The following is a 24480-nucleotide window of genomic DNA, read 5'->3' on the forward strand; positions in this document are numbered from 1 at the left end:
TGAGAAATTTTTTTAGGCCTCTCAAGGGACCAGAGACAAAGAAATAGCCCAAAAAAGATGAAGTCAGGGTGAGAGATAAACAAAAAATTCTTTGTCAGGGCCTTATTTGTACTTAAAAATGATTCCCAAGGGTGTTTTCTGACACGCTGATATCCCTAGGGACATAAACAAGTGGAAAAGGTCGACTTCAAAATTTAGTCATTTTTGACCAAAAACCCTGGACTGACCACTTAGAAAAGAGTCGATTTTTGGACAAAATACAAATGTTCTTTTTAATACGTCCTATCGAATCAGTGTGTCTAAAAACGTCCCCTGAGACACTTTTCAGGCCTCCCAAGGGACCAGAGACAAAGAAATACCCAAAAAAAGATGTAATCAGGGTGACGGATAAACAGAAAATTCTTTGTCAGGGCCTTGTTTGCACTTAAAAATGATTCTTAAAGGAGTTTTGTGACATGCTGAGATCCCTAGAGACACGAACAATTAAAAAACGTCGACTTCAAAATTTGGTCATTTTTGAACCAAAAACCCTATACTAACCCCTTTGAAAAAAGTCGATTTTTGGACAAAATACAAATGTTCTTTTAAAAGCTTCCTATTGAATCAGTGTGTCTAAAAACGTCCCCTAAGACACTTTTTAGGCCTCCCAAGGGACCAGAGACAAAGAAATAGATCAAAAAAGATGAAGTCAGGGCGAGAGATATGCAGAAAATTCTTTGTCAGGGCCTTATTTGCACTTAAAAATGATTTCCAAGGGCGTTTTGTGACACGCTGACATTCCTAGAGGCATAAACAAGTGAAAAAGGTCGATTTCAAAATTTGGTCATTTTTGACCAAAAACCCTGGACTAACCCCTTAGAAAAAAGTTGATTTTTGGACAAAATACAAATGTTCTTTTAAAAGCTTCCTATCGAATCAGTGTGTCCAAAAACGTCCCCTGAGACACTTTTTAAGCCTCCCAAATGACCAGAGACAAAGAAATAGCCCAAAAAAGATGAAGTCAAAGTTAGAAATAAATGAAAATTCTTTCTCAGGGCCTTATTTGCACTTAAAAATGATTCCCAAAAGCGTTTTATGGCATGCTGACATCCCTAGGGACAATAACAAGTGAAAGAGGTCGTCTTCAAAATTTGGTCATTTTTGACCAAAAACCCTGGTCTAGCCCCTTAGAAAAAAGTCGATTTTTAGACAAAATACAAATGTTCTTTTAAAAGCTTCCTATCGAATCAGTGTGTCTAAAAAGTCCTCTGAGACACTTATTAGGCCTCCCAATGGACAAGAGACAAAGAAATAGCCCAAAAAAGATGAAGTCAGGGTGAGAGATTAACAAAAAATTCTTTGTCAGGGCCTTATTTGCACCTAAAACTGACTACAAAGAGCGTTTCGTGAAACGCTGACATCCCTAGGGACATAAACAAGTAAAAAAGGTCGACTTCAAAATTTGGTCATTTTTGACCAAAAACCCTGGACTAACCCCTTAGGAAAAAGTCGATTTTTGGACAAAATACAAATGTTTTTTTAAAAGCTTGCTATCGAATCAGGGTGTCTAAAAACGTCCCCTGAGACACTTTTTAGGCCTCCCAAGGGACCAGACACAAAGAAATAGCTCAAAAAAGATGAAGTCAGGGTGAGATAAAAACAGAAAATTCTTTGTCAGGGCCTTATTTGCACTTAAAAATGAAACGTAAGGGCGTTTTGTGACACGCTGACATCCCTAGGAATATAAACAAGTGAAAAAGGTTGACTTCAAAATTTGGTCATTTTTGACCAAACACCCTGGACTAACCCCTAAGAAAAAAGTCGATTTTTGGACAAAATACGAATGTTGTTTTAAAAGCATCCTATCGAATCAGTGTGTCTAAAAACGTCCCCTGAGACACTTTCTAGGCCTCCCAAGGGACCAGAGACAAAGAAATAGCTCAAAAAAGATCAAGTCAAAGTGAGAGATAAACAGAAAATTCTTTGTCAGGGCCTTATTTGCACTTAAAAATGATTCCCAAGGGCGTTTTGTGACACGCTGACATCCCTAGGGACATAAACAAGTGAAAAAGGTCGACTTTAAACTTAATTGGTCATTTTTGATCAAAAACCCTGGACTAACCCCTTAGGAAAAAGTCGATTTTTGGACAAAATACAAATGTTTTTTTAAAAGCTTCCTATCGAATCAGGGTGTCTAAAAACGTCCCCTGAGACACTTTTTAGGCCTCCCAAGGGACCAGAGACAAAAAAATGGCCCAAAAAAGATGAAGTCAGGGTAAGAGATATGCAGAAAATTCTTTGTCAGGCCCTTATATGTACTTAAAAATAATTGCCAAGGGCATTTTGTGACACGCTGACAGTCCTAGAGACATAAACAAGTGAAAAAGGTCGACTTCAAAATATAGTCATTTTTGACCAAACACCCTGGACTAACCCCTTAGAAAAAAGTCAATTTTTGGACAAAATACAAATGTTTTTTTTAAAAGCTTCCTATCGAATCAGTGTGTCTAAAAACGTCCCCTTAGACACTTTTTAGGCCTCCTAAATGACCAGACACAAAGCAATAGCTCAAAAAAGATGAAGTCAGGGTGAGATAAAAACAGAAAATTCTTTGTCAGGGCCTTATTTGCACTTGAAAATGAAACCTAAGGGCGTTTTGTGACACGCTGACATCCCTAGGAATATAAACAAGTGAAAAAGGTTGACTTCAAAATTTGGTCATTTTTGACCAAACACCTAGGACTAACCCCTAAGAAAAAAGTCGATTTTTAGACAAAATACAAATGTTTTTTTAAAAGCTTCCTATCGAATCAGGGTGTCCAAAAACGTCCCCTGAGACACTTTTTAAGCCTCCCAAATGACCAGAGACAAAGAAATAGCCCCAAAAAGATGAAGTCAAAGTTAGAAATAAATGAAAATTCTTTCTCAGGGCCTTATTTGCACTTAAAAATGATTCCCAAAAGCGTTTTATGGCATGCTGAAATCCCTAGGGACAAGAACAAGTGAAAGAGGTCGTCTTCAAAATTTGGTCATTTTTGACCAAAAACCCTGGACTAACCGCTTAGAAAAAAGTCGATTTTTAGACAAAATACAAATGTTGTTTTAAAAGCTTCCTATCGAATCAGTGTGTCTAAAAACGTCCTCTGAGACACTTATTAGGCCTCCCAATGGACAAGAGACAAAGAAATAGCCCAAAAATGAAGAAGTCAAGGCTAGAGATTAACAAAAAATTCTTTGTCAGGGCCTTATTTGCACCTAAAACTGACTACAAAGAGCGTTTCGTGAAACGCTGACATCCCTAGGGACATAAACAAGTAAAAAAGGTCGACTTCAAAATTTGGTCATTTTTGACCAAAAACCCTAGACTAACTCTTTAAAAAAAAGTCGATTTTTGGACAAAATACGAATGTTGTTTTAAAAGCATCCTATCGAATCAGTGTGTCTAAAAACGTCCCCTGAGACACTTTTTAGGCCTCCCAATGGACCAGAGACAAAGAAATAGCCCAAAAAAGATGAAGTCAGCGTGAGAGATAAACAGAAATTTCTTTGTCAGGGCCTTATTTGCACTTAAAAATGATTCCCAAGGGCGTTTTGTGACACGCTGACATCCCTAGGGACATAAACAAGTGAAAAAGGTCGACTTCAAAATTTGGTCATTTTTGACCAAACACCCTGGACTAACCCCTTAGGAAAAAGTCGATTTTTGGACAAAATACAAATGTTTTTTTAAAAGCTTCCTATCGAATTAGGGTGTCTAAAAACGTCCCCTGAGACACTTTTTAGGCCTCCCAAGGGACCAGAGACAAAAAAATAGCCCAAAAAAGATGAAGTCAGGGTAAGAGATATGCAGAAAATTCTTTGTCAGGCCCTTATATGTACTTAAAAATAATTGCCAAGGGCGTTTTGTGACACGCTGACAGTCCTAGGGACATAAACAAGTGAAAAAGGTCGACTTCAAAATATAGTCATTTTTGACCAAACACCCTGGACTAACCCCTAAGAAAAAAGTCGATTTTTAGACAAAATACAAATGTTCTTTTAAAAGCTTCCTATCGAATCAGTGTGTCCAAAAACGTCCCCTGAGACACTTTTAAAGCCTCCCAAATGACCAGAGACAAAGAAATAGCCCAAAAAAGATGAAGTCAAAGTTAGAAATAAATGAAAATTCTTTCCCAGGGCCTTATTTGCACTTAAAAATGATTCCCAAAAGCGTTTTAAGGCATGCTGACATCCCTAGGGACAATAACAAGTGAAAGAGGTCGTCTTCAAAATTTGGTCATTTTTTGACCAAAAACCCTGGACTAGCCCCTTAGAAAAAAGTCGATTTTTAGACAAAATACAAATGTTGTTTTAAAAGCTTCCTATCGAATCAGTGTGTCTAAAAACGTCCTCTGAGACACTTATTAGGCCTCCCAATGGACAAGAGACAAAGAAATAGCCCAAAAAAGATGAAGTCAGGGTGAGAGATTAACAAAAAATTCTTTGTCAGGGCCTTATTTGCACCTAAAACTGACTACAAAGAGCGTTTCGTGAAACGCTGACATCCCTAGGGACATAAACAAGTAAAAAAGGTCGACTTCAAAATTTGGTCATTCTTGACCCAAAACCCTAGACTCCAAAGGGGCTAGGGACAAAGAAATAGCCAGAAAAATATGACGTCAGGGTTAGGGTAGAGAAGAAACTTCTTTCTGAGGGCGTTACTTGTACTTAAAAGTGATTCCCATGGGAGTTTTACGACAGGTAGAGATCCCAAGAGACATAAAGGAGTGAAAAATTCCCACTTTCAAAATTTGGCCATTTTTGACCCAAAATCGTGGACTTACCCCTTGGAGAAAAGTTGATTTTTGGACGGAAAACAAATATTCTTTAAAACGCTTCCAATCGAATCAGTGTGTCCGAAAACGTTCTCCAAAGCACTTTTTAGGCCTCCCAAGGTACTAGGGACAAAGAAATAGCCCACAAAAGATGAAGTCAGGGTTAGGGTAACAAAGAAAATTCTTTCTCCGGGCATTGTTTGCACTTAAAAATTATTACTAAGGTAGTTTTACGACACGCCGAGATCCCTAGGGACATAAAGGAGTGCAAAATGGCGTCTTCAAAATTGTGTCATTTTTGATCCAAAACCGTGGACTTACCCCTTAATAAGCTTCCAATCGAATCAGTATGTCCGAAAACGTCCCGTGAGACACTTTTATACACTTTTTTTATACACTATGGATTTTGGCCCAGTTCTCATCCTAATACTATACGCTATGGATTGTGGCCTAATTTTCATCCTAATACTGTACGCTATGGCTTTTGGTCCAATTTTCATCCTAACACTATACGCTATGGATTGTGGCCTAATTTTCATTCTAATACCATACGCTATGGCTTTTGGCCCAATTTTCATCGTAATACTATACGCTATGGCTTTTGGCCCAATTTTCATCCTAATACTATACACTATGGATATTGGCCTAATTTTCATCGTAATACTATACGCTATGGCTTTTGGTCTAATTTTCATCCTAATACTATACACTATGGATGTTGGCTTAATTTCCATTCTAATACTGTACACTATGGATTTCGGCCCAGTTTTTATCCTAATGCTATAGACTATGGCTTTTGGCCCAATCTTCATCCTAATACTTTACACTGCATTGTTTAGGGTTGGGAACGTTGTTCTGTTGTTCGTTATTTTGTCCTTTCGACCAACCATGTAAGAACTTGCAAACGTTGCAGGTATCCTCCCTCGATAACACCGAGGCTATTAAGCTGTGGCAATGATACTTGGAGTATAAATAGTACGTCCAAAGATGTTACCTTTTTGTTCCACAACGACAGTTGGTGATGTCCTATTACGTGGTAAGTGCGTCATAATTGCCAAATGGCAGGCATCTTGGATCCGCCATCTTGGATTTTTGGATGTCCTCAAAACTTCAGGAAAGCGGCAAAATTGAACGAAATGTTATCCAAACCACTTAAAAAACACTAATATGAGGTGAAAACATAACATTTAAAGTAAAAAAGTAATTTTTCGTCACTTAAAAAGGGATTTTTCATTTTCTGAAACGGTTTGTCAAACATCGTTTGCTATCGTAACATCAAAGTCAATATACACTCACCGACTACATTAAATTGTTCCCAGATTAAAGTCACCAGCTTTAATTATTAGGGATACAAGGGGCCGTAAGAAATCAGATGAAATAAACAATGATAAAAAAAGGAAAGGGGAAGGGGTGTAATTAAATGTAAAATAAGTATAAATAAATCAAAATAAGATTAACATTTGGGTCATGCATCAAAATCAGACAGATAACTGAATGAATGAAAGCTAAAAAAGCAGCCACGATCGACTGCGACTGAACAACAGACAGAAAATAGATTCACGCCAATTTGCGCGTTGGCATGGCACCATAGTTAATCGAGGAACTGGTTTGGAAACCTTGCCATGAAAACGATGGTGCTGCTATTTATGTTGGAAGGGCCGTGACCCTGCACAATCCTTTGTTTTAACGTTCACACCATAGTTAAATATCTTAACAAAAACGCTTCGATTGCTCAGTTGCTCCAACGCATTCCAAATTCTATTGTTGTTTGAGCAGGGTCAAGGACAAAAAGACAAACAAAAACATAAAACAAAGACGTTTGTCAGGTTTCATAACCATTGCCTTGAATTAACTATGATGGCATGGACGGGAACAACTGCATGAGATTTTCGGCATAATAGGCCCACTCTTTGACAAAACCGAACATACAACTGAAAGTGCATCCAAACTTTCCACGCCGCTCCCCCAAGGTCGAGATAGGGTTAAGTATAGTTTAGGTTGAGCTAAACTTTCAATAACTCTTGTTTTAAAATGACAGATGCTCTGAGTATGACAATAAAATATAAGTCAAGTTACCTGATAAAAATATATCAATACTGGCAGTTTTCCATCTTCTTTTGGTTCGGCAAACAAACCTTCCAAAATCATTTTATTTCAGCAGCCTTGATAGATTAGCTTATTAGTTATTTTCCAGCTGGCATTACCTTGCATATGTAGTGTTTACATTTATTTCTTCTGTATTCCAGTGTGGTATAAAAATAAATTTTGTTGTTGTTGTTGTTAAGTACTTTGAACAAAAAACAAAAGCCTCGGTCTTAATTTATTGACTTTCGACCTTTTGCAACAGTTGGTCACGTGAATAACATGTAACCAATCCAATCTGGAGAAGTAATCTTATTAGAATTGAACAAAGCATAAAGAAAATAAGAAATTTCAACCTACCCCAAAGAGGGGGCTACTCTGGCCGTTTGAATTGCGAAGGAGTTGTATGGGAAGCAGCTTTGTTCTCCAACATCCTTCTAAATTTTCAAACTCCCATAAAATATCTTTCTTGCGGTTTAATAACGCTGAAATGTGCATTTACGGTTTATTTTCTCATGCTATTCTTGCTCCGTACAGTTACATAAAACCCCATTCTGTTTGAAAGGATTAATTAATCAAAGAAAATTAATTTGGAGTACAAGGACTCGTCATCTCCATACGAAAGCTTCTAATACCTGAAGAATTCAAAGCGACACAAAATTTCACCATTTTACGACGTACTCATCTGAAAATTTGTATTTTCGCTAGCTAAAATATTCCATTCCCATCTTTGAAATCATACAGTCCCAACTACAAGTCTCATGTTAACTGGTCACGTGACAAATTGTTGAAAAGGTTCTATTGACGGTTAAGCAGCTTGCGCGGACGGGAGTGTTACGTTTGATGGTAGGTTGAAAGGGGCAGCGTCAACAATTTTTTGTGTGGCTTTGAATAGGAAAATAAAACAAAACCATATTTGAGAATGATGTATTGTTCTAGAAAGTGATACAGGCATACTCGGTAAAAAGAAATCCGAGTGCTCCTATCAGGAGTCAAACCTACGACCTTCCGATTACTAGTTCGGATGTATCCGAACTAGTAATCGGAACTAGCGTCCATACTAGTCATCGGAAGGTCTTAGGTTTGACTCCTGATAGGAGCACTCGTATTTCTTTTTTCCGAGTATGCCTGTGTCACTTTCTACAATAATAATACATCATTCTCATTCATTCACCAGGCTTGAAATATACCATCACATTTATTTGAAAAACATATTTGTATCAATGGAAATGTTGAAATAATGGTTCAGTATTTTTAACAAGTACCCTACAAGTATAGATCATCTAGTATTTGTTATCTTCTGTTGCAGTTTGGCTTGGATAGAAATGGATTGCAACTGTGTATTTTGGAGAAATTGCTAAAACTGATTTATAGTTTGTTCTTCATTAGTGAAGTTATTCAATACTTTCCTCGTGGTGCTCTACAAGGAATTTTATGTCAGAGAAAAAGGTTCTATGTTAGATGTTTGAGAGGCTTTGATCAAAATAAAGCAAAGTATCCCTGACAGTGTCCCTGTAAGTGGGTTCGTTTCCGTCTCCTTGGTATTCGAGACGCTGACTGATTCATGGTCGTTGCATCCAGATAGCTACTGTAGCAATTACAGTGATAACAACAAAAACGATGAGCATGAATAGATCCATCGCTTTCGCAATCTCTTTCCACGAATCCTTCCAATTCTCTTTTTCCTTTTGTTCTTTGAGGCTTTGGGCGATCAGCGTTAGGGCAGGATCGGCCTTGAATGAATTCTCATCTGTCTTCTTAATTTCCGAAACACCGTTTGCTTCTTCGTCGACGATTGTTGTATTGTCAACTTTATTGTTGTTGGCTTTCTTTTCCTTAGTCCTGAGAACAAACTTGGCGAACTTCACGAGACCTTCAGTTGGTTGGTCCTCTGCAAAGTGGCACCTCAACACCACAACAGTACTAACCAGGCTGAAGGCGATAAGAACCATTGTCATCATGTAATACACACCAAGTATCGCGAAATCGTCTGATGTTTCGGGCAGGGAGTTAGAGAGGATAAGAAGATACACGCTCATGGACAGTAAAATAGTGATGCAGAAGCTGATTCTTTCTCCACTGTCAGGCGGCATAATAAAGTTAAGAACAACAAGCAAGACGATCACCACACACGGGAGAATTTGATACAGCACGTGATAAAGTGATTTGCGTTCGAATTGCAGCCTGTACGTGACGTCAGAGAAGGGATGCTTGCAGCATTCATAAGTCGTGTCAGCGGTTTCGAATGTCACGAGTTTCAATTCCCAGTCTCCACTCTCAATGAACGTAGCTGAGGAAAGTCATGAAAACATATACAGTAATCAATGCAACACAAAACATAATGTTTATTTGAGCAAATATTAATCTTCAACGCTTTACCAGGGGCAGATAAATACATGCGTTGAGCGGATTACAAACTACTGCACGCTTTATTTCATCTTGCAATCTTTATGATGACAGTCAGTAATCATGCTTAATGACTAGTGGTTCAATTTTTTAAAATCTTCCCCCCTCTCTTAAGACAAATTATGTGATTGTTACGATTAAGTGTCTGTATGAAATCCTTGTACTTTCCTGTAGTGTTACTAGCTTTGGCGCTGTGCAAGCTTGTATTAAAATTTGTGAATGAAATCTTGAAGTGTGAACAACTCCTGCTTGTTTTGATCACAATGCCAGTCTAACCTTAAACGCTCCATTAAAATAATTGATAAATAATGAATAAATTTATTAATAATAAATAAATAATACCTAAAGTGAAACTTCAAGTCTTCATCTGTAATAATTAATAAATAAATAAAATTTGAAACTTTAAGTCTCCAGGTTTTAGTTTTCAGGGTGCTATCATTTTTTTTCTTTTCGCGTTGTAAACTGCCAAAACTGTAACATTTAGTCATTAGTATTTTCAAATGTATTGTAATATATATCTTTCGTACTCTTGTTTTGCTTTTTTTGTAACGTGTGTAGTGAAAATAAAGAAGCAAAGTATATTAAAAAAAAAAAAAGTTCTTACATTTAAATGAGTACGTATGACATGTAATATGTAGAATGCTATTCGTGTTCCTACCTGATTTTGAATGTTTCTTATCCCTTGTGATAATTTTCAGTAACCTGCTGTCAAATGTCCACGAGCCGAACGTCAATTTACAGTTCTGTGTATCAAATGGGTACATTCTGATGACCATATCACAGGAGCTCTTGAATGTAGCTGGCGACATCCACATGTTCACACCTTCGCTGTTTACCACCACATAAGTCTTGAACTTCTCCGTAAACCCCGCCATAGTCACCCCTTCATCCGCGCTGAGAAACATTAATTAAGAGTTGGGATCAAGGATGGCCTTGGTTTTGCGATGAAGGGAGGCGCGCGCTAGGGTGTGCGTTGAGGGCTTTGGGCATCAATTCAATTCAATTCAATTCAATTTTTAGTCACACTTTTTGAATGAAATACAATATTTTTTTATAGTAAGAAAAAATTAAACGTGCAGAGAAATTTATTTAAGTGATTTTACCTTCTAAGAAAGAAGTGCGTAGTGGCCAAAGGAGCAAGGCTTTCGTGTTGGCCACTACCTCTGTGCAGTTACAAATAAAATGGGGAGAAGTACAATTTATAACACTGGTTGTAGAGCTCTGCTAGCTAAATTAGGCTCGGGAGAGGAAAATACATCAGTAAGGGAAAAAAGTATTTACAGCAAATACATAAGTATATAGTCTATCGGTGGAGTATGTAACGACTAGTAGTCGACAAGGTGAGCTAATCACACGCAGAAGGGCAAAACAAACTCGAACAAGGGAATCACCCTGGGAGAGAACTGGGAGAGTCAGTTCTCCCTTCGCCGGCCTTGCACGAATAGCCTGCTTTATCGACTTTAGGAACTCCTAGCGGTGCGTTGGATAAGTAAGTAGTCAAATGAAATCAAAATTCTGTGAACACATGAAACATATACGGTCTCCATGTAAATACAAAACTGAATGCAAGGCTGTCACTACGGCAAAGGCCAGATTTATTAGTGGCCAGATTTATAAGTGCCAGCCTTGCATTCAGTTTTGTATTTTCACGTCCAAGTGACGCCTGACACGAGGTCTTTCACAAGAGAGATCCGGCAAAATTACCAGCAAGTTTAATTCCTGCGTTGTGTGGACCTCTGCATTCAAAAGTGTCTCCATGTAGTCATGAGATGAATATATATCTAAACAACTCTAACAATTACTAGTAATAACCAAACCGTATGAGCCTGCGATATGTTTGGTTCGCATCAATGGTCTTAAGCGCAGAATGAAAATCGAGAGCTTTGGAGGCAAAAACAGACAAAAATAACCCCCCTTTTACGGTTTTTATTCAGGATTTTTTAAATACTGTGTAACAATGAAGAAACAATAAACACGTTGAAAATTGAGGATACTATAAATTTATCAATCCTCCGCAATTGCTCCAGAAATCAATAATCACGCACTTTAATTTGCCACAATATAAAGTACATGAAAACAGCATAAAAATTCACTAATTAGATATCGAAACTACTCAAAATAGTAAGAACTAAACGCGGTGGTTAGTTACAAAATTATCACGCTTTATCTGGGTTGTAACACTTCTTCTCAGAACCGACCTATCTCGTACCCAGGGTCCTAAGCGGGTGGGCGCCAGGAGAGACTCTGGAGAATTCGAAAATATTTAATTTTTTTTTATTGGCTGCCCCGTAACAGTTTGCATTGTTTTACCGCAGAAATCCTGCGGTAATAAATTCCAGTTCCTCAGAGTCTCCCCTGGCAACCAACCGCTGGCCAAAGAGCCTGAGGACTCTGGGTACACCGAGATTGGGAAACGGCTAAAACGCCGCAATGACAGCGTGACAACCGCTGATCTCAGTGGCAAGGCTGAGAAAATAAGAAACTGGGAGAAATATGGAAAGAAGGAGAAAACGAGGAGCGCATGGAATGATGGTAACCTGTAGAGGGGACTGATTGACTTGCACACTCACTTGTTAATAAGTACAACATCCGGGACCCAGATATCATTAGGTGACATATGCAGTGTATGTACTCCGCCATACTGGGATTGATTCCAACTTAGATATGGATTTTTCCACTCCTATGACAGTGTATAGAAACGTACGCTCATGAGATGCTTGAACTGTATGATAGACATCACCAGATGTCTCCAAACCTTAATTCTTACTAAAACATAAACAATTCTGTCACACATGAAGTCATATGAAAATGACAAAAAGGTCTGTCCTAATTACAGTTCCCAAATTCAGGGTTAGGTGCATTTCAGGACATAAGTGATGTAGAATATATATAACATTTATTGTAACATAAGATATGTCTTTTTTTATGTTATGAACAAATAAAGATTGTTGATTGATTGAGAAAGAATGACTCGAAGTACAAAGTAATTGACAAAATAAACTATTCCCCCCCCACCCCAATTGAAAAGAGAAACTATAAATTTCATACTAAAATTGGGAAATGAAGCTTGAAATAAAAATTATTTTGGATCCAGAAGGTATATATAGTCCCAAGCTGTCTGACCAGGTGTGTGTTTGTGGTGGTTAATCACAGATGTGATGATTAATCTTTATAACTGCATCTCTCGATAACCAACTTAGCGAGGTCTTGCACGTTTCCTTTTTTAGCAAAAAAGAAGCATAGAACCGTCCACCTACCTGAACGATCCATGCATCCGTGGTGAGAACCTGCGCTTTAGTGTCCTAGGACAAGAGAAACAGGTTTGAGCCTAATCAGAATACGTTATCCAATCGATCAATCTTTTATTTTGTTCCAATAATCAATTTACATGTATGGTCGTTTTATTACCTGCATCTGTAAAGAAGCCGTCATCTCTATTAAGGTAAGGTAAAGTCGCACGAGAGCCTAAGTGGCCCACACGGCCGGAGCTTAGCCCGGTTTCTGTAGCATGAAGAAACTAGGAGTATTGCCACTCCCCCCTGGATGGGATGCTAGTCCATCGTGGAGCAAAGTTTCTTATCTAAGGAAACAACACAGCAATGAAGAGACCAACCTGGCCTCGAACCAACGACCCTCAGATCCTCCGACCGTCCGATCGAAAGTCCGACGCGCTTACCACTACACCACTGCGCCTCCACGATTCAATCACGATTCATCTCCATTACCGGTTAACCCGTGCGTAAATCAAGGACATAACTGTTTGAATAGCATTCTTCTAGCGTCCATGGCAACCCGGCAATTTTCACACCCTTAAAAGATTCTACAAACTACTGAAGTGCTGCTCAACATTTAAGAAAGAATGATCAAGAACGAGAACCATTAATCAGGTAGGCCATAAGAGTAGGTAACGTGATCAAAAAGTGAGAAAATTCTTCGAATTCGATTCCAACCAAAGATCGAAAAAAAAAAAAAAAAAAAAAGTGGTTGAACAGCGTTTACCATAGACGAATAGAGAAGAATGTTTCGTTGTTAATTGCAATTCGATTTTTTTCCAGGAAAACTCAGGTAGACAGAATAAAATTCAATCATTGCTAGACCAAGAAACAAGGGATCTGTTTTAATCCGAATTGTTTTTAATCCGTTTAAAGTGTATTTTATATTGGAAGAAAGCCTGTCACGCAACTTTCTTGTTTATCACATTGGCAAAATATACACTGATTTTATTGGACTTGGAGGGGAGTAATTTGACAGATGCTGCATGCATACAGTAGAAGAATGCTTCAGAACATTTTAGAAATGTGTTTGGTTCAGCGACTTTTTATTTTAAAGTGGTTGTAATAACAAAATAGCTACGAGGTAAAGGGCGGTAAAAACGTCACGCAAGCCACACAAGGGAAAATTGTGGAAGATTGCGTGATTCGAAAGCTTGGTCTTCACGAGGTAGGACTTTATCTCGATTTATCGGTCGCCAACTCAAATATAAAATTGTAATTGAACATAACTGTGACTAGAAGAATTGAATTAGATGACGAAGAATTATTTTATGCTAGGAATATATAACTTTGACGAAAAAATACACTCAAACAAGCATCGCAAAACTAGTCTACGGAAACTTTAGGTCACTGGTGACTTTAATCAAGGAGAGGAAATTGAACTCGTCATTAAACTTTCACAGATTTTCCTAGTTTACGTTTTAAGGCTTATCTGAGTAAAATTTCAATATCCCTAAATATGATTTCTATGATTTGAATTGAGAATTAAAGCGAATGTTTTTAATTATAAAGGCAGTAATTTGAACTCGAACAAGAAGTACTGCCGCCATCTTGGATTTTTGGGTAGCTACCAGTAAGTGGTCGTGGTAATACTCAAATCAATTCGGATTAAAACAGGATAATGCAGAAAACAACGGTGAAAGATATATTAAAAAGAAGGCACATCTCTTTATTTCTCAAAAAATTCGAAACTCCTATGGCTGGTCTTGCAAGTTCGTACAATTTCCTATACATTGGCCCGCACGGTCGGAAAGGGATTAAAATCACCTTGCTTTGTCGACTCGTTGTGGTAACATTTTTACAGAACCCCTATCTTGGAAACTTCTAGTTCAAGTAAGTTTGGTGGTTATTCAAACGTTAATTTTTTTCTGTTTGAATTGAAGCGAAGTTTACTGATACACTGATTTAAATATAAGGTAAGGATTTAATAATATGAACTCCAAGAAAACTGAAACATCAACCGCCATCTTTGATTTATATTCAGTAGTTGCTAACATAAAGCCGTCTCTCACGGTAGTGATCAAACGGTAACCAATTCACATAAAAAAATAGCACAGAAAATAACGACAAAAGATAAACTGAAAGCAAAACATTCCAAACATTTAAATTGAGCTTTGAAACGATTTGGAGCGCAATCTTGTACCACTGCTCAATGAGGACGGTAATGTCTATCGCAGTCAAGCCTTATCGTCCGTGTTTCCAGGATGACTTTTTTTAAATACACCTTTTACAAAAACTTTATTTTTTAAACGTGTCTAGCATTCTTTCGATTACTCTGGAAGTGAAATTTGCTGACAATATTAAAGAGAAAGTATTTCGGAACTCGAAGAAAAACGTGAGCGCCCTCTTTGATTAGCCTCCCACGCAGTCGTTTTTAGGGGACTGCGTGGGAGGCTACCTCTTTGATTGGATCGTGGATCCAATTTAATCTTTAAGCGAAAGGGCTATGAATACAATGAAAGCAACTTGTTTGTTGACCTTAAAAAATAATGGCCGACATTTCATTTTTCGGCTGTAGATGACTTTTCTTTAATCCGGGCATTTTGCCGCACGGAATCTATTGACAGATACTGCCTGCCCGCGGATGAGCACCATCATCACGTGATCTCTATAAACCAATCAGACTCTGAGGAAATTTATTGGTCAGCTATAAGTTAGAATTGATAGCCTAGTAGCAGAGACAGAATCAGGGGGTCTTGCCCGCTCACATAATATCCAGGGGTTGAGTGTACGATACTGCGAGTTGTCTGCTTCTTATAAAATGAACAATAATATCAACTTACAAGTGATACAATCCTGGCCAGCCTATAAGAGAAGGAGATATTAATGATGGCGTCTTGACGGAGCACAGGCCGCACAGTAGGATGGTATTGGTTGAGAAGGTCGTGACGTAATCTCTGTTCGGGAGTCCCAAGAGTAGCTGTCACAGAATCTGTGGGACGACAGAAAAAAAAAATCAGATACAAAAAGGCTGGTCTATCACTTTTTTTAGAACTTAGGGAAACAAATTGATCAAGAAGTTCTGTTAGGGAGCTTAAGGACGGTGCCTACTATTGTTACCGCGCATACGTTCTGCGCATCTGGAGATACTCGGGTTTCCTATGGGTGGTGCCTACTATTACAGGGATATTTTTGCGCGCTTTAAAACTATGCGGAGAAAGCAGAACTTAGCAGCTGATTTTGATATCCAAACAGAAAATTGGGGGTAACCATGCATTTTTCAGAGAGAATAAAGCTTCAATTAGGAAAAAAGCGCCATACATTGCTTTGTATTTTGCTGCTTTTTAGAATAATTGTTGCTCAGTTATCTCTAAAAAATGCGTGGTTACCCCCAATTTTCTTTTTGGATTTCAATAGCCGCTACCAAGATCTACTTTTCCCGCATAGTGATAAACCGTGCAAAAATACTTCGCTATTAGTAGGCACCGTCCTTAAGCAACAACGACGGCGACGGCAACGATGCCGCAAAACAATAGGTTTAATGAGCAAAAACAATCGCTCTGCACGTGCGTTTTACATTTTGGTACATTTCTTTGCCGTCCTCTGTAAAACAACAACGTGAAATGACTAAATTCTAAGTTTTTTGGAGAACGTGAGGACACTACGGTGGATTTCTCATTTTCTTTCTTTACTTGAACGCCGCTCCAACCAATTTGGTTCCTGGGTAGTTCGCCGTTTCTGTAGAAGTTGAGCGAGTTGAAATGATCGCTAAGTAGCACAAATGAAATAAAGCACAAAGTTATATTTCCGGTCACGTTTTCGTTGCCGTTGCCGTCGTCGCTGCTCAAGCTCCCTAATGATTTCGTTAATCCACCAGATCTCCATCTAATTATTTTGAAGTTCCCTTTCCCAACAGCACCTCATAATAAAGGCTTGCCCTTTGAGGAACGGCATAATACCAGTCTCAGGGTCCAGATGGGGGTTGACTCAAGAACACTAAAAATCTAAGTTTTATATTTCAAATGCTAATGAGCTGTAAAATTCCCATAACCGGATTTGTACCCGATCCGGGAGCCAACCTTATTTCCCGTCCCGTCCCGTCCCATCCCATCCCGTCTCGCTTCAGGTTACGGGAAGAGGAGAGACCCCGGGAATGAGGTTGCCTTTATTCCAGGGTTTAGAGGTGACCTTGGGAGCATTCAAGATCTGTACAACTTTTGACGTTAGTTTTTGACAGTCAGCCTGCACCTTCAGCGGGGAAAGAACTTGCTATACATGCCTACATTATGAATAAAATAGAATCTAACTTGCTGGCCCCAGTTGTTCAAAGGCCGGATAACTTTGTCCAGTGGATAAGTCACTCTCCGACAGTTTCAATCAGTGCAAAGATTTCCTCTTGTACAAGCGAATATGAACACTCTAATCACAGCTTAGTTTGGGAATGTGCGAAAACCTTTGACAACATTTAACGTGAAGTATCTTTTAGACCCTGAAAAGCGCCTTATCCACCGAATAAAGTTATCCGGCCTTTGAACAACTGGGGCCTGGAGTTATGATCAGAAAGTCAAGGTATTTTTACGCGCAAACCGGAGGAAAGTATGGCTTGTTCAGTAATTGACTCAGTGCGATAAAACTTTCCACTTAGCCGCAAACGTTAAATCCAAAGTTTCCAATTTCCTAGAGAAGACCAAAGGTCCGGCTAACCAACCAAAACAAAAAGAGAGATAGAGGGAAAAAAAAGACGAAAAACAAATAATGGATCCGTGAGGAAAGTTTAATGAAAAATAATTCCTAAAATGTTCCTCCACAGACCCACTCCTTTCCTGCCCCCCCCCCCCCCAAAAAAAAAACAAATTAATAAATATAAAATAAAAAAAAGCGATTGTGGTCGGTCATAAATTTAGCGCAGGTGTTTGGTGTAATGTTAATGTCAGCATGATAAGTGTTTAATCTTATTTATTTATTTATTTATTAATTTTTTAAAGGCCTACTCGCTAGAAGCGAAAGTTGATCAGCGGTTTGTGAATATTAAAATCATGCTTGGCATGTATTTATTTTACTTATGCAAAAAAAAAAACCACGAAATTTTTATTCTAGCTTCCCGGCGTTATTAACTCGGTTTATTTAAAACCGGCACACTGACGAATTGTTTTCATTTTCTGAAGGGACATCCGCCATATCCGCGGAGGTAAGTTATTTGAAACAGCAACAATTAAACATTAATCAATAGGCAGGCTGTGAACAGCGGTTTCCGGTTCAAACGGCACCAAGGGGTCGAGGTCGGATATCAACTCATGTTGTCAACAACGGGACATAATTAACCGATTATACCGAGGAAAACAAATTGTTTTGATTTTATTGAAGCAAGAGACTTGATCGAGTACCAAGAGGACCTTTGTAAAGACGAGAGCATTGCGTCTGGAATCAATTCTAACTAATTCTTCCCTCAAATGGCCGAAATTAGTCCAGAGGTCGACAACCTTATAATACAAAGATTGGTACAAAGAGCTGCCGAACAGGGAAAAGAGAATTTCAATGAGAGCGAGATGCTATACACAATAGAGCTACTCGAGGCAGGGTTACAGGATATCTTCACAGGAGTACAAGGACTAAGAAATGATTTTAGCAAAATCGAAAAAGACACTGAGGACATAAAACAAGAACTACATCGTCTATATCAGCAAGCGCCACAGCTTGGAAATGATACGACGGAGTGAAAATGGAATTAATGACGCAAGTTTAAACGTTTGACAAATTTTGATGCTTAGTCGTCGGCATAGAAAATATCAACTTAGCTGCTTAAAAGAAACAGATTTCCTGAAAAATGAGAGCTATATCTTAAAAATAATCGAAATGTACGAACAAAATAAGGTTAAGTGAATGTTTAATTATTGCATGGTTTATAAACGCTGATAAACGTGTTAATGTGGAAATTATGAATTTTATTGAGCTATATTTTCGTTTCAAGACATGGCTTTAGTCTAAACGTTTAGGAATTCTTTTAATTTTGAGATTATCTGCCCAGCAGTAGCGATATTTTATGCTCCAGCAATAGTTTTAAAATATCAAAATGTTGAAGTAATTTCGAAATGGTCGATTAATTCCAAGCGACTAACGTCATCAAGGATATTTCAAGAATCTACTGTTCCAGAGGAGTGCTTATGTATTGTTTGCAAAGGATGCCGTTTCGTCGTGGATCACTAAAGGGCAAAGAAGGAAATTCGCGTGGCGATTTGGCACGCTTTAGTAGTGTTAATATAAACAACCTTGCACGGCATGTCAATGATGTTCGCGATATTATGAATCGTCTTGTAGGAGTAATGATATTCAAATACAGAAAATTTGATCAAAACAACTCAGCCGAAATTCACTTTCGCAAATGTTGCTTGTTCTTGATTAAACAATGAAAATATTCTTTAATCTGGATTTATTTTATTGTTATTCCTGCATCTAGCTCGGAAGTTGAGGTCATGCAGTGTTGACATCTCAAGACATGCAAATGGTTTTTTTTTGTCACGCATTGCAAACCTTGCTTCAAGCGGAAGTACAAGCAAAGGAAATATCAGACGCTGGCTACACACGGATGCAGTAAATATTCTGTGAATAATTTTTTTCTTTCAGTTATTTCTTATCTTGGTATCTCTGTTTTAATTTTCGTGAAGTTGTTGCTGTCAATATGGCACCCTTGGAAGGCGACATCTTGGTTGGGGGCAATGGCCAAAATTGTAATAAATGTATGGTATTTTAGCCAATATTAATTGAGCTTTTGTAACTCCACTCAATTTTGTCGGATGTTGATAGTGAATGTGTCGTTTAAAGGGCATTTATCCTAATATTAATCAGATTTACAAAAACCGTACATGAAATGCTTACATATATAATCGAAAATCGAAACCGAAGTTTAGCACCTACAATAGTCCTGCACAGGCTCCCCAGCCTGCAGGGCAAGAAGGTATTACTATTTCCCCAGTATGGAATGCTAGTCCAGCGCAGTATACCCAGCATGAAGTTTAATAGGAGTGTTACGACTCCGAAACTTTTAGATGCAGGGGACCACACGACGCAAAATAAACTGTCCTGACTACGTTTCGTTGCCGGATCTCTTGTAGTAGAAGGTAACTCTGGTCCAAGACTAGTTGTACTAGTTGAAATATTGGCCCAAATAAATAAGCCCTTTGCCGTTGTGTCAGCCCTGCAATCAGTTTGATTTAGTTACGACTCCCCCTATATGGAATACCAGTCCATCACAGGATCCCCAGCAATATGAAGCAACTAGGACTATTACTGCCCCCCACCCACTTCCCCTTGGGACTGTGGTCCATGGTCCATCAGTTGATTCCCATTATGAAGTGACTAGGAGTATTACTGCTCCTCCTCCTGTCCCTGGATGAGAAGCTAATCCATCACAGGGCAGTTTGTTGGGTCATGTGGCGCTTGGGACCGAAGGACGCGTCAATTGACCTTACCCGCCCCTTTAGACTGAGTTGTCGTGTTAGGGAAATTTTGGTCGATATTTATCGTACTCGTATTCGAATTTATAGGGAATATTTCATTTTTATCGAAGTATATTTTGTGGCTTAAAGGGGAAGTATCACGAGAATTTGATGTCATTTGAAAACCCAAAAACGTTTGTCTGTGAACAGAAACAAGAAAAAAAATGTCTAGTTTTGTTATGAATTATCACCCCATTGTAACAAAACTGTCGATTAGCGTCTCTAGTCAGAGACAGAGTAGGTCGGGATGGATTGAAAATTGAAAAATATTAGCCTAACTTTTTTCAAGTTCTCGCATTTTTGTTTCCAAAATGCGCTAGAAGAGATCACGAGTCGTTCCTTTAATTCAAGAATTGAGTTAATTTCTTTCAATTCCTCTTGTTGTTCTAGAATTATTTTGCATCTAAGTTAAGGCCTTATTTCATGAACCATTTTTAAGAAAAGAGGTAAAAAACATCATGACACTTCCCCTCTAAGGTTATGTTATTATTGGCTCTATATCGTATATCGTTCAATTAGTAAGAGCAACTGGTAACCTTAGTTTCCGTTTTAGCTTTTCAGTAATTTGCCAAGTTGTGCAAAAGATCTTGAAAACCTTATCATGCTTGTTTACTAAAGGGAAAATAATTAGAAAAGCCGACAGTAGCTATGCAAGGAAATATTTTAAATTATCTTCGTATACCTGAATAAGGTTAATCAACTTAGAGGTTCTAGAAGTGTTGCTTGAAGTATTTTCTATTTTGTATTTTTTTATTTACTCCACATATGCATGATCGTATAGTGCGTAAGAAAGGAGTGGAGAAGGGCATAATATAGTAATTAACTAATTGTATGCCCTTTAAAATTGAAGTAGATAGGTTTCGTTTCAAATGCAGGGCCTCACTGAAAACCACATTTTGTGACGTTGGCTCCCTGTTGAAATATTGTATTTATAATGAATACTCTTGAAATGAGTACCGTTCTGTAATTACGTTTTATGGAGTATTCAATAGGATTAATCAACAATTAGTTAGTTTGTCATTTATCTTTAAGCCAGCCTTTACAGACTACAAATCCTGCTCCGCTCTGTGTATGAATAGCTCAACTTTTAAGTTATAAATACTAAGTGAGTTTCTTTGTGAACTGTAATGACGGTAATTACACGGCACGAGTCGTTCACTGAGACTTCGGAAAACGTTTACGCACCTCAAGAACTTTTAATTTAGGACAGTTGAATAGTGCAAGTTTTCCTTAATTAACAAGTGTAGTCAATAGTGCCGGAGGTTTTGGTGCTAAAACTTGGCTTTTTAATCTTTTACGCGTTATTCAAAGTACTGCAGCGTCCACTCCTGTGTAATTGCTTTTCATATCCACACTTATTGCATTCCGTCAACAATGGATACATGTACAAATCACATATATACAACCCTGTATGTAGCGCTAAGTGATTACATGATTCAGTACAACCTTACTGTTGGACGAACATATGCCAGTTCGACTTTCAAGAATAAACTACTGTTGGGACCAAAAGTCAGTGAAGTTGTCGCTGTTAATTCTGCCATCCAGTTGCGGCTAGTTCTTGGTACCTCGAGGGAGTGACGGCCCTTTCTCGCAAGCGAGCTCTCCTTTGAGTTAATCCTCCCCAAGATTTTTCGCAGAAGTTTTCCGTTGAAGTACAGAATAGCCCGTAACGTTCCCGTTCGCTTAGAGAGGAAAAAGTCGCGGGCGCTTGTAAGAGATGGGGAAAAGTTTGGTATATTTTGGAAGTGTTCATTTCAAGAGGTAGTCGCAAAGGGGCGTTGACTGCAGTTTAATGGTGCAAAACGAACGTAAAGTTATGTTTTAAACAAGAAGTTTTCGTCCCCTCAAATATTTCTCACCAGTTGACTGCGAGAATGATGAGCTCATGAAGGGACTGAGTCAATGATCCAATCGATTCACGCAGTGAAATGCATCGTTAATCACACTGATGCACGCTGTGATGGGGGCAAAAGGTGATTAACTTTAGAAATGAGGTGGTTATGATTTTTATTACACCCATTTTGAAATCACTGGTATTCCTTGCAATCTAATGGGTTCTCAACAGTCGATTTATTCACGAATCGCACGGTTTTTGCTATAAATCGCATTTTTCCCTTTTTTAGCCCATTAAAATGAAAATTAAAATAACAATAACCAATCAAATTTCCCTGCACAAGCCAACTGTGTAATTTCAAAATGGTTGTAATGAAGTGCTAATTGAACTAAGTGGAGTGCAATTTTGGTCTGAAATCATACGCGTGATCTCAAAATCTAACTAACGCGCATCAGACCAAAATGCACTCCACTCAGTTCAATTACCATGACCGATAATGATAGGTGCATAAATTACAGTTTAGCTTTTAAAAACAGCTCCATGGTAGATCATGCATCGTCAAAGCTCAGTCGATGATATAAAGAGTTCTTGTAAGGCCGAGTTATAATTCATCGCTAAAAGTTCTACAAACGGATGCCTTTCAAAGGCAATATGTTCTGACGTAAGACGGGAGTGCGTGCTTGTAATTATATTCTGAAATCCTAAAGTTAGTAAAGTATGACCATTACAATACAAGCTATTAAGATGAAGGTTCCATGGAGTGACGCACTTTATTGTCTTTAATAGCCTCTACGGCAAAGTGTTTCCAGCCGTTTCGTCTGTGGACCAAAATCCTAAATTTGCGCCATTCAAATCAAAGCTATTGCGCAGAACTATCCAGTGGTGTTTTTGTGCTGTACACTGAAGGCAGTTCAAGTTTAGAGACTGTAGATGAAATTAATCCTCAGTGAAGTATGACAACTCTATTCAGAAATTACAGCCGATTAGCAGTACTTTAATTACTCCGTAATGTTCATTATGCTGTACGAGGTGGTTTTATTAAAAAAAAAGATGATTCCTGAAAATTCTTGGGTGTGACATTCAAAGACGAGAATTTTTCAGTGATATTTGTTGGTTTTCATGATTATAAAAAATGCATTCTGACAAAAGATTTAAGTTTGTTATTATTATAGTTTTTTTAATTAATACTTTTGACTGTCGTGATTGGAAAAAAAGATAAACAGCTTGCACAAAAAATAAAAAATGCGGCTTGTTTTTCGAGAGAAAATGATGCGTTATTGAAGTATTTTAGAGTGGCTTCCATTAGCTGAAAAAAAGGTTTAATAAGTTCTATATGTAATTACACAGTTTTCAGAAGGAAGCTTCATGCACATAGTCCTCAAATAAAAATTACTTCAATTCTCATTTGTAGATAGCCTACCGGATGGACCCCTCCAACTGACAACTCTCTGATAGTGTAAGGCAAATCAATTCGCTATAATTTTAATAGAGTTCATAATTATCATACAAACAGCACGTGCGTGGCGAAATTTTTCCGGTAGTGTCAAAAATGCCAAGATTATCAATTGAGATTAAAATTACTTCTTGGACTCTCGGTTCGACTCGTTTCCTCACCGAATGTGGTTTAAGTTTTAAATTTGCCCTCAGTTGACGAATTCGCCTTCAGCCGGCGTGAGTTGCCGCAGTTGCAACCGTGAGTTATTAGTTATCACCGAATTTAGAAAGAGGGCTTCAGTTGATACAAACTTTACTTCCTTAACAACACTGTGTAAGACACCGACAAGAGTTGAAAGCGAAACGAGTACCGATTGAAACAGCACTTTAGATCAGAAATGTGCGCAAATAATCCGGTAGAAAAACTGAAAACTAAGGAGACGATGATACTGGATGGAGACTGATTAATGTACCTTTATCAACAGTGCTCATGAAACGCAATTAAATCGCTACCCACCTTGCACTGAGATGAATATAAGAGCCAGAATCCAATTGAGAGCGAAGTTTCCACAACTTGGCATGTTAAATTTTCTTGAAAGCACAGTGTACGATTCACTTTGCTTCGAAGCGTGAACAACCTATAATGTCCAGTGCGCCTACAGCGATTAATTAATCGACGTTTGGTTTGTTTATGGCTACGATCAGTCACCAGTGATCCGCTCTGATCCTTTGCGTAAGAAAACTCGATTTGAATTTATCACACAAGTGCAAAGTATAAATATCCTACCACCGAGCTTTTTAACGATCCAATCAAAATACAAGGAGGATCAATAGGCGAGATCTTGCATTGCACGCGAAAGGAATCTTTTGTGTAGAATGCCAAAAGAAAATAATTGAAACTGATAAGCAGAATTCTTGACGCTTATTTATATTGCCAAACAACAAAAGTTGTACAAATAAATCAGGTCTCTTTCCAAATTATCTTGTTGAATTGCTGACTGTGGAGAGAATTCCGTGATAGCTTCGAGTTCCTCTCTGAATAGTTATTTTTACATAACAAGAAAAAAAAGCAGTTAGTCTCTTGCCTCTTGTGAACGTTTAGTACTTCAAATCCTTTTATTATTAAAAAGGCATCTAAATTTCAATTGAAAGGTCATGATCATGTTCTTGACACCCAACTGAAATACCCTCGAGTTTTGGGTTTCCCTTTGTGTAAGAACCCGACA

At 38.1% G+C, this 24480-nt stretch overlaps 1 protein-coding gene across 2 annotated transcripts; it reads right to left on the reverse strand.

Annotated features, from left to right (window-relative positions):
• Nucleotides 1-5708: 5708 nt before the first annotated feature.
• LOC146475313 (neuronal acetylcholine receptor subunit alpha-7-like) lies at nucleotides 5709-24225 on the reverse strand. Of its 2 annotated transcripts, none has more exons than XM_085115693.1 (6): nucleotides 23772-24225; nucleotides 15337-15485; nucleotides 12539-12583; nucleotides 11852-11961; nucleotides 9940-10175; nucleotides 5709-9165 (listed from the first exon to the last, which is right to left on the reverse strand). In XM_085115693.1, the coding sequence occupies exons 1-6, from the start codon at nucleotides 23833-23835 to the stop codon at nucleotides 8438-8440; spliced, it is 1332 nt and encodes a 443-aa protein (XP_084971819.1). In that variant the 5' UTR covers nucleotides 23836-24225; the 3' UTR covers nucleotides 5709-8437. The 2 variants fall into 2 exon arrangements, with proteins under 2 accessions (XP_084971819.1, XP_084971820.1); XM_085115694.1 differs by lacking the exon at nucleotides 23772-24225 and adding an exon at nucleotides 21846-22059.
• Nucleotides 24226-24480: the final 255 nt, after the last annotated feature.

This window comes from Pavona decussata, unplaced genomic scaffold (genome assembly GCF_977016875.1).
Source record: "Pavona decussata unplaced genomic scaffold, jaPavDecu1.1 SCAFFOLD_84, whole genome shotgun sequence".
In the NCBI taxonomy this organism is placed as follows: Eukaryota; Metazoa; Cnidaria; class Anthozoa; order Scleractinia; family Agariciidae; genus Pavona; species Pavona decussata.

What these genes read in the sequence shown, in the direction of transcription:
- LOC146475313 (XM_085115693.1), bottom strand. Translation starts at nt 23,835, where the DNA reads ATGCCAAGTTGTGGAAACTTCGCTCTCAATTGGATTCTGGCTCTTATA. An exon ending in TGGCCAGGATTGTATCACTT is followed by an intron (nt 12,584 to 15,336) that starts GTAAGTTGATAT and finishes CTCTTGTCCTAG; the next exon opens with GACACTAAAGCGCAGGTTCT. An exon ending in GATGTTGTACTTATTAACAA is followed by an intron (nt 10,176 to 11,851) that starts GTGAGTGTGCAA and finishes AATGTTTCTCAG; the next exon opens with CGCGGATGAAGGGGTGACTA.